This window comes from Cynoglossus semilaevis, chromosome 16 (genome assembly GCF_000523025.1).
Source record: "Cynoglossus semilaevis isolate Cse_v1.0 chromosome 16, Cse_v1.0, whole genome shotgun sequence".
NCBI lineage: Eukaryota > Metazoa > Chordata > Actinopteri > Pleuronectiformes > Cynoglossidae > Cynoglossus > Cynoglossus semilaevis.
This window is the reverse complement of record NC_024322.1, coordinates 936,849-946,569: the sequence shown is the minus strand read 5'-3', so window position 1 is coordinate 946,569 and position 9,721 is coordinate 936,849. Positions and strand designations below refer to the sequence as shown.

Genomic DNA, 9,721 nt, shown 5'->3' with positions numbered 1-9,721 from the left:
ATCTATCCATCCATCCATCCATCCATCCATCCATCCATCCATCCATCCATCCATCCATCCATCCATCCATCCATCCATCCATCCATCCATCCATCCATCCATCCATCCATCCATCCATCCATCCATCCATCCATCCATCCATTTCTTTGGAAGCTCCCACCAACTCTGACCTCATGAACTCATTAGCACTGTTGTCCAGTGTGAAGTAAACCGTGTTGAAACACTAACATTTAAATTGATTTGCTTCTGTTAATGCCTCTAACGTGACAGGACTACTGGCCGAAGAACGTAGGTATCAACGCTGTTATGTTTATGTGTATGTGTGTGTGTGTGTGTGTCTGCATTTCTTTCAGTCAGTTTCTCCAACCAAAGCCCTTAGAGAAAAATCATGATTTCAAAAACAAGCTGACTTTTGAAATGTAGCCTACAGTAGACTACAGTAATTTTTTTTTTTTATTTAGTTGTTCATGCAAACCCAGCGCTGGGGAAGAACCGCAGAATCAATGCAAGAATTTTCAGAAAAAAAAAATATATAAGCACACCTCATTCTACTTTTTTTGAATTAGTTATTGGGTTAGCATAACTTAACCATTGTTAACCTGGAAAGGAATGGTCTGGTGCTAAATGGAGCTAAAAAAAAAAACAATGTAGGATGATATTGATTGAGCTTTGAAAAGAATGACAACCTTTACTTAGAGCAGTGCTTCTCAAATAGTGGGGCGGGCCCTCCTGGGGGGACACAGGAAGGTTCCAGGGGGGCGTGAGGGGCTTCCAATGGAATATGGCAATGTAGCACTGCTGTAATGCTTGCATGATAACAAGCTTCCAGCCACTAGGGGGCAGCAACTCATACAGTGGTTTGTACAGATAGAAATATACATGTTATCAGGTTTACTCAATAGTATTTAATAGTTCACAATAATTCTTGGGTGGGGTGTGCGAAAACATTTCTGTCCACAAGAGGGGGACATGACGTGAAAATAACTGAGAACCGCTGAGTCAGTGAGTGTAGTCTCAAGTCTTGTTAAGCCAAAATAAAAATAATTTAAAAAAATCTCGTTACTCTCTTGTTTCTCTTCAACCTACCTGTTTATTTTACACATATATACGTTTTTTTTTTTTTGACATTTTACCGTCATCCCTAAACCAATGTTGATGTGACATCATACAGGTGCAGTGTCTCAGGTCTTGGACAGTCTAGAGGAGATCCACGCTTTGACAGACTGCAGCGAGAAAGATCTGGATTTCCTCCACAGTGTTTTCCAGGACCAGCATCTCCACACACTACTGGATGTGAGTTAAACAAATACACGTCAGAGGTACTCGTAACTCGAGGTGCTCGTATCTCAAATCATTTTTTCCCATAAGAAATAACAGAAAAAAAAATGAATCTGTTCCGGCCTTCTGTAAAACGCTATAAAATTAGTGCTAGAAACGATGGAAAAAGGGGGGGGGGAGGAGGAGGGAGGGAGGGAGGAAGGGGGGGTAAGAGAGTTGGCCCGTACGTAGACACTTGATTCCATGCCTTACCTTACACGTACACTACGTAACTTAACTTCTTTTTTTGCTTTTTTTTTTCGATTTATATTCTTTCTTTAGCGGGCACCACGCTCATATTTATCGACAATGTCATGCTTTATTTCCATGGTCATCGTGCGTTTCTTCTTCTCACTACATGCCTTACCACTCATCGCTATAATGACGAGAGAAAGTCATGCGTAGATAACGCAAACACAACACAGAAGACTCGCGGGAGGGGTGCGTACGGAAGTTGACGAACACGTCAACGAGTGAAGCGGCGGGCTCGGCCGCCTAGCGTCAGCATCTGTAAGCGCGCCCGTATCTCAAATCTTTACTCGTATCTCGAAGAGCAAAAAATTGCTTGGTCGAAGGCTTGCTCGTAACCTCGGAAATACTCATATCCCGGGACGCTCGTATCTGGAGGAGGAACCTAATTTTTTTTATGGCTATAAAGGAAATCAAACCAAACGTAAATAGCATTTGCTGGTCCACTGCTGCCTCCTGTGGTCAGTCAGTGCCACTGAGATCATTCCGAAGAAAGTGTTTGACCGCTAAAGGTTGAACTGAGAGCAAGAGCAAAAAAATCTCTGATTTCTGTTGGGACCATTCGTATAGAAGTTTGTGTGTGACCAAAACCACAATGGCTTCCATTGTCCAACCGCTGGTTCCTCTCACAACAAGCATGGCCTCTGTATCAGACGCACACTCAGTCTGTGTTCAGCCGCTCATGCGGAAAGACACAAACAAACAAACGAGAGCACGAATGTTGACGGAGTCGCCTCTTTGATCGCGTCTCGTGCGTTCGAATGCTCCGCTTCTTCTGGGTAAGTGTGTTTTCTTTTTTCGTCGTTTTTTTTCTCTTTTTTTTTTTTTTTTTTCTTTTTCTGTCGTATCAGCCGTTGATAAACACGACAATCCGTAGTAGATACTCTCTGCTCTACTGTAGGAGATGCGGTTTTACATAACCGATGCATCCGCAAACTGCAGTTGATTTAGGTGCAGGATTTCTGTTGAACCAGAAAAGCTGTTTTTCTGCTTCCGTTGCATCCTTCCGTTTTCCTATTCTCTGCCTTCACAGTATATTTCATGTACTTTAGTAAAAAAAAAAAAAAAAAAAATTAAAATGTGACCATCACCCATTCTTAAATATGACTGCATGATTTTTTTTTTATATACCCTGTGGTAGTATTAACAAAAATAATAAAATCGGCATAGAAAATATATTTTACTGTTTGTATTTTACTATATGTTTGTATACTGCAATAAAACTTACGTAATTATTGTTGTCGCAAGATTCAACTTGCACTCGGTGATGCAACCGTCAGTGGTTGCTAAGGTTTAGTTTCGGTTGCTAAGGGCGATCTTGAGATAAAAGTATGAACTAAAGGTTATTTAAAATGTTCTAATGTTTGTGTCAATAAATGGAATCGAACAGGGTAGGCACAAAATTACGCATTTGAATTTAGCGATGGCAGCATCAGCAGCGGACGTCTGTGGAGCGTGAAGAAACATTTTCATTTACACTTTGGAGTTTTGCGACTTCATTTTTTTTTTTTAGCTTCAAACATAAGCTAAACCGTCATTTTGAGTTTACGGCCGGGTAAAAATCAGTGTGAACAAAGGCTGCAGCTGCGAGACACGGACACGTGCGCACAAGACAAGTGTGTGTCTGTACCAGACGGTTCAATGATGCTCAGAGAAGCCTCACGGTCGAAGCGGTGCAAATGTGGAAATTTAAGGTTTAGCGGGTTTTTAATTGGATACAATGGAATTTTTTATTTTTTATTTTCATTCACTTGAACCTGAAGCATTGAGGTGTCAAACCGTGAGGTTGAATGCATGTTGCTTTGCAAAATAAGAAATGTACAGCTCAAGCTGTAAACAGGAACAACTCACATGTAACCACCAGTTTCTGTTGATCTGTTTCAGCTCTATGATAAAATCAACAGCAGGACATCACCACAAATCAGGAACCAGGCCAGCGACAGTGTTCAGAGAGCCAAAGAGGTAAACACACTCCAGTGGAAAAAAAAAAAAAAAAGTGGTTTCGAAATAATACGTTTCTTCCGCTTCTGTCGTTAAAGGAGACCTGATGTGATTTTATTTATTTATTTTTTTTTTTTAAGTTAAAACTTTCAGACCTGACAGCATTTTCGCAAGACATTTTCTTCAGTCATTACAAAGAAAACCCAGTGTAATTAAATTGGCTTCACTGTATCTTAAGTGTTTGTATTTTTGTGAGCTGCCTTTTTGGTTTAATAGAACCTTAGCCACATGTTTGTCAGCATAGAGTAAATCTGAGTAAATATTTAAACAAAAAATGCTTGGACAGACGGACAGAGATGGATGGATGGATGGATGGATGGATAGATAGATAGATAGATGGATGGATGTATAGATAGATGGATGGATGGATAGATAGATAGATGGATGGATGGATAGATGGATGGATGGATCAAAAAAGGTTGCGAAACATTGGCTTAGTGGGTACGAAAGTTAATTGGGGTAAAGCAGTGTTTCTTAATTTCATGAAGCTAAAGTCCGTAAAGTCATACGAACATGCTAACCAAAGTGTGGCCTGTGATGTGTGTGTGTCTCGGTCCTCCTCTTCAGGTTCTGGAGGAAATCTCCTGTTACCCAGAAATCCACGAGGTTAAAGAACTTCGACGAATCCTGGTGCAGCCACACTTTATGGTAAGTCTAAATGCGACGTGTATATAGACACAAATACGCAGGGTACAGAAATTACTCAGATCAATTTTTGTGTGTGTATATGTAAATATGTATTTATATGTATATATATATATATATGTATATCTGATATGATGAAATATCTAGTTATGAGCGCTTACACGAGCTCCGTTTTCCGCGTTGTCTCAAGGCTCTGCTTCAGGCTCACGATGTTGTGGCCCACGAAGTTTACAGCGACGAGGCACTCAGAGTGACGCCGCCGCCGACCTCCCCCTACGTCAACGGGGACTCCCCTGATAGCACTGTCGGAGACATAGACCTGGAGAATGTCACCAGAGTCCGTCTGGTACAGTTTCAGAAGAACACCGAGGAGCCAATGGTGCGGTTTCTCACCGTCACACCGCATTGCAAAGCTTTGAGTCTTTACCTACTGATGATGATGATGATGATGATGATGATGATGATGATGATGATGATGATGATGATGATGATGATGATGAGTATTTGTACGCTAATAAACACAGGGCATCACACTGAAGATGAATGACACAAACCACTGCAGCGTAGCACGGATAATGCATGGTGGAATGATCCACAGACAAGGTACGTTTTCTCCCAACACCACTGGACAAACAAACAAACAAAAATAAGCATCAACTCGAAACCTGTAAAACTCATAAACAAACAACCGCTTATCTAATTCAAATACCTACTTGTGTGTCGATCCGCTCGTATCCCGACTGCATTTTCCCCCATTAAAAAGAATTAATAACCCATTCATTCGCTCTAGCCTCCCAAGAAATATACTATTAATTAATAAAATTAAAATTACACCACATATAAACTCTCTATATATACACACAGAGGGATAAAGTTGATGAGCCATACAATGAAGATTTAGGAAAGAGTAGTTGAAGCTAGGTTGAGGCAGGAAGTGGAGATTTGTGAACAACAGTATGGTTTCATGCCTAGGAAGAGTACCACAGATGCAATATTTGCCTTGAGGATGTTGATGGAGAAGTACAGGGAAGGTCAGAAGGAGCTGCATTGTGTATTTGTAGATCTAGAAAAGGCATATGACAAAGTGCCAAGGGAGGAATTGTGGTTTTGTATGAGGAAGTCAGGAGTGGCAGAGAAGTATGTTAGTTTGGTGCAGGACATGTATGAGAATAGTACAACAGTAGTGAGGTGCGCTGTTGGGAGGACAGAAGACTTCAAAGTGGAGGTGGGACTACATCAAGGATCGGCCCTGAGCCCCTTCTTGTTTGCTGTGGTGATGGACAGATTGACAGATGAGGTCAGACAGGAGTCCCCATGGACTATGATGTTTGCAGATGACATTGTGATCTGTAGTGAGAGTAGGCAGCAGCTAGAAGAGAACCTAGAGAGGTGGAGGTTTGCACTAGAAAGAAGAGGAATGAAGGTCAGTCGCAGCAAGACAGAGTACATGTGTGTAAACGAAAGGCAGAACAGTGAAATAGTGAGGCTACAAGGAGCAGAGGTGGTGAAGGTGCAGGAGTTTAGGGACTTAGGATCAACTGTTCAGAGCAGCGGAGACTGTGGAAGAGAGGTGAAGAATAGAGTACAGGCAGGATGGAACAGCTGGAGAAGAGTGTCAGGAGTGATCTGTGACAGAAGAGTGTCAGCTAAGGTGAAGGGAAAGGTTTACAGGACGGTGGTGAGACCAGCCATGATGTATGGTTTAGAGACAGTAGCAATAGGCAGAAGACAGGAGGAGGAGCTGGAGGTGGCAGAGTTAAAGAAGTGACAAGGATGGACAGGATCAGGAATGAGGTCATTAGAGGGACAACACAGACAGGAAGCTTTGGAGAAAAAAAGGCTAGAGGAGCCAGATTGAGATGGTTTGGACATGTGCAGAGCAGGGACAGTGGATACATTGGTAGAAGATTGTTAGAGATGGAGCTACCAGGTAGGAGAATGAGAGGAAGGCCAAAGAGGAGATATATGGATGTAGTGAGGGAGGACATGCAGGTAGTTGGAGTCAGAGTAGAAGATACAGAGAACAGGGAGAGATGGAAATCAATGATTAGCTGTGGCAACCCCTGAAAAAAAAAAGGGGACAAAGCCGAAAAGAAAAAGAAGAAGAAGATTGAAGCAAGTTATAAACTTCTGTGTCCTGTTAGAGAAGCTCGTCAGACAGAACGTTCAAACTTTTTTTTTTTTTTTTCCCCCGACCTGTCTTCTCCCTCTAACTCCTCTTCCACCTCCTTTGCTTTAGGAACGTTGCACGTGGGTGATGAAATAAAGGAAATCAACGGCATCAGTGTGGCAAACCAGACCGTGGAGCAACTACAGAAGATGCTGGTCAGTGTCTGTTCCTACATCTGCAGCAGGATCTGTGCCAAAACGTCACGTTGGTTTCTTACATTCGTGTATGTGTGTGTGTGTGTGTTCACAGAGAGAGATGCGAGGCAGCATCACCTTTAAAATTGTGCCAAGTTATCGAACGCAGGGCTCCTGTGAGGTAACATCTTATACTACTTCCTGTCCTGGTTCACCGCTGCGACACTGCTCTGATATCCAGACTGCATTACTAACTGCTCGCCTGGTTATTGAGCATCTGTCTGTGTGGGGATATAGGTGGGTGGGGCCATGAGTGTGTGGGACACGGTGTTCGAACGTGGGCTTGATCTGATCATTTGCACACCAATTTTTTAAATCGAAGATACCGGAACATTCCTTCTTAACCTGCACACACACAGTTTTTAAATCACTTGCTCTCTTACACCAAAGTCCAAAAAGATAAGAGACCGCAAGAAACAGCCGCAGACCAACGGAGCTAATATCAAGACTCGGTTGACTTTGCCGTTTGGAGACATTAAAACAAAACTTAAATGAACCCTTTGATGCATGACCCATGATATACTGAGTTAAAAAAATGTTACTAAGTGTTTTTACGTGTTTTTAGACATAAAAATAAGAACTGATTTGGTTCTGTTTTTATACACCAAATTTTTCTTTTTGAATGTTGACACAATTATTCTGCAGTTGCAAAGGCTGACCACTGTATGGCAGTGTTGGGTGATTCTCAGGCGTCCACTGCAGAGGCTTATATGCAACGCTGCCATCAAAACCTATTCTTATCATAGAAAATGACATTTTCATAGCTGTCCACTGTAGTGACCGTCATGCGTGAAAGGGTTAACTAAACAAACCTGAAAAATCAGCCCAGAGTGAGATTAAAGGGTTTAGTTTAATCCAAGTAACCTCAAACTTAAAAGTCTTTTAAACTGTTGATTGTCTGCCCTTCTGCGTCTCTGTGTGTGTGTGTGTGTGTGTCCTATTTCAGAGAGACTCCCCCACCATCTCAAGACAGTCCCCGGCCAATGGCCACTCCAGTGTTAGCAATTCAATTTTGGTAAGAGCGCCCCCTACACCACTCTTCCTGCCCCTAAAATGCAAACAAAACATAGAAGCGCTTCAACAGACCGCAAACATCCCTCCGTATCTCTACTTTTTTTTTTTTTCTGGTTGTCCGTCACTTTGTCTTTCTCCTTCAGTCAAGTCCTATAGTTGTTTCACTCTCGTTGTGATATCATTGATGACATCATAGGCCAGACCCCCCCCCCCGTCTCCCCGCCCTGGTCTTTTGCCCACACTCTTCACCTGTTTTAGCTGCGGGCTTCGTGTCCGATATCTCTTGTTAATAAATTGGTGTGCTTCTCCTCCTGCTGATGCTGCTGCTGAAGAAAGACACCACCTGCTGGACATCTAACGTAACGCATTTCTCTGCTGAGGCTGTGGACAAAAAAAAGACGAAAGTTTGCTGATGCTGCTTTGCTTGCTTTTGGATGAATTCCTTTTTCGCCACTTCTTTTTTTTTCTTTAAATAAGAGTAACTTGGTAGATGTGATTGTCTGTCTGTTACCGTGTCTCGTCACCTTTAACCGTGTTTCATTTGCAACTCTGTGTTAGATTTAGATGTAATTCTAATCACTCTCTGTCTCATCACCTGGTTTTTGTCCCACCAGGACTTGCAGTCATCGTTCCAGCCTCAAGGTCGACAGGTGAAAAAGTTGTCTTTTATGTCCCGGTTTCTGTTACATCTGTTTAAACAGGAGGTGGAAAAGAAGAGTTGTAAAAAAAAAAAAGTACAAGTATCTTTACTTTAAATGTAGTTGAAATTATACTCAAGTAAAAGTACCCGTCTAAAAATCTACTTGAGTAAAAGTAATAAAATACTTAATTTAAATACTTAATTTGTAAAAGTTACTCAGTTACTTTAAATTACCTGATGCAAAACAGGAACTAGTTGTTTTTAATCAACAATTCAAGTACAAGTGGCAGAAGTTGATCCATTTAAACACTTAAAAATCGCTGAAGTTTCGACAGCTACAGCTTGAGAGAGTTATTCCCTCATTTGCATTTGAAAACGAAGAGCTGGCTGAGATATGGCCAAGGATTTCCTTTTCTTTCTAAGTCATCTGCTCCATGGGAGCTCTCTGCTTAGCAATCCTCAACCTCCATTTTTTCTTGTTGGGCACCGGCCATCGTCCGTCGAAGGCTAGTAGTCAACATTATCTGGCTGCAAAAATAGTGGGAAATAAACGCAGTTTTCTTTCAGTTAACGCAGATTTTCCACAGATTTTAATTTTTTACTCAGTAACGCATTCTTTTCCAAAGTACTCAAGTAAAAAGCTTGAGTCAAAATGTACTTAAGTAAAAGTAAAATTACCAATTGCCTATACCTATTAAAAATGACAAATTACTCGCAAAAACTACTCGGTTACAGTTACTTAAGTAACTGTAATTCCTTACTTTCCACCTCTGGTTTAAACTCCTGAGACCTGACCAAGCATAAGCCCTAACAGCCATATTAATAAGGCGTCACTGTGATGCTGTCTTTTGGTTTTGACTTGGATCGGTGTTTCCCAAAAACCTAAACTGTGTGATTAACCTCTGTCGTTGTTACTGCCTTGATGCAAAAAAAAAAAAAAAAAAAAACAAAACAAAAACCACCCCCGGGCCGGGGGGGGGGGGGGGGGGGGGGGGGAGGGGGGGTAACTGACCCCAGATCAGCCACACCCTGAAAACAAAATACAAAGTCGTTATACAATACATTTCTATCTATAATTGCCATTTGGGGCGCGCCATTCAAATGCGTACTTTGCGAACGCAATAAAGCATTTTGCGAACATTTTACGGATGACGTCAGTCAGCGGTTGTTTTGTATCTACAAATGTTCGTATCTCGGCTAACTGATAATTCTCCATGAATTCCGCTTGAAAACTTTACATTACTCATCCTAAATCAGTGGTCCTTCATTATTCTCTGTCATGCCCCCCCCCCACCCCCTTGGGGACAGAAATGTTTTTACACCCCTATAAATTGAAATATTAGCAAGAACCTGATAACATGTATATTCTTATCTGTACAAACCACTGTATGAGTTGCTGCCCCCTAGTGACTGGAGGCTTGTTATCATTCAAGCATTACAGCAGTGGTCCACTTATGTCCAGCGTGCCATATTCTATTGGAAGCCCCTCTC

General features: G+C 41.8%; 1 protein-coding gene across 1 annotated transcript in view; it reads left to right on the top strand.

Moving 5' to 3' along the window:
* caska (calcium/calmodulin-dependent serine protein kinase a) overlaps positions 1-9,721 on the top strand; it is a 29,519-nt gene that overhangs the window by 13,593 nt on the left and 6,205 nt on the right. Inside the window, exons 9-17 of the mRNA XM_025063706.1 lie at positions 1,172-1,293; positions 3,451-3,528; positions 4,135-4,215; positions 4,403-4,591; positions 4,737-4,815; positions 6,452-6,537; positions 6,632-6,697; positions 7,523-7,591; positions 8,205-8,336. Of these exons, the coding sequence (XP_024919474.1) occupies positions 1,172-1,293; positions 3,451-3,528; positions 4,135-4,215; positions 4,403-4,591; positions 4,737-4,815; positions 6,452-6,537; positions 6,632-6,697; positions 7,523-7,591; positions 8,205-8,336 (902 nt within the window). The remainder of the gene's footprint in view (positions 1-1,171; positions 1,294-3,450; positions 3,529-4,134; positions 4,216-4,402; positions 4,592-4,736; positions 4,816-6,451; positions 6,538-6,631; positions 6,698-7,522; positions 7,592-8,204; positions 8,337-9,721) is intronic.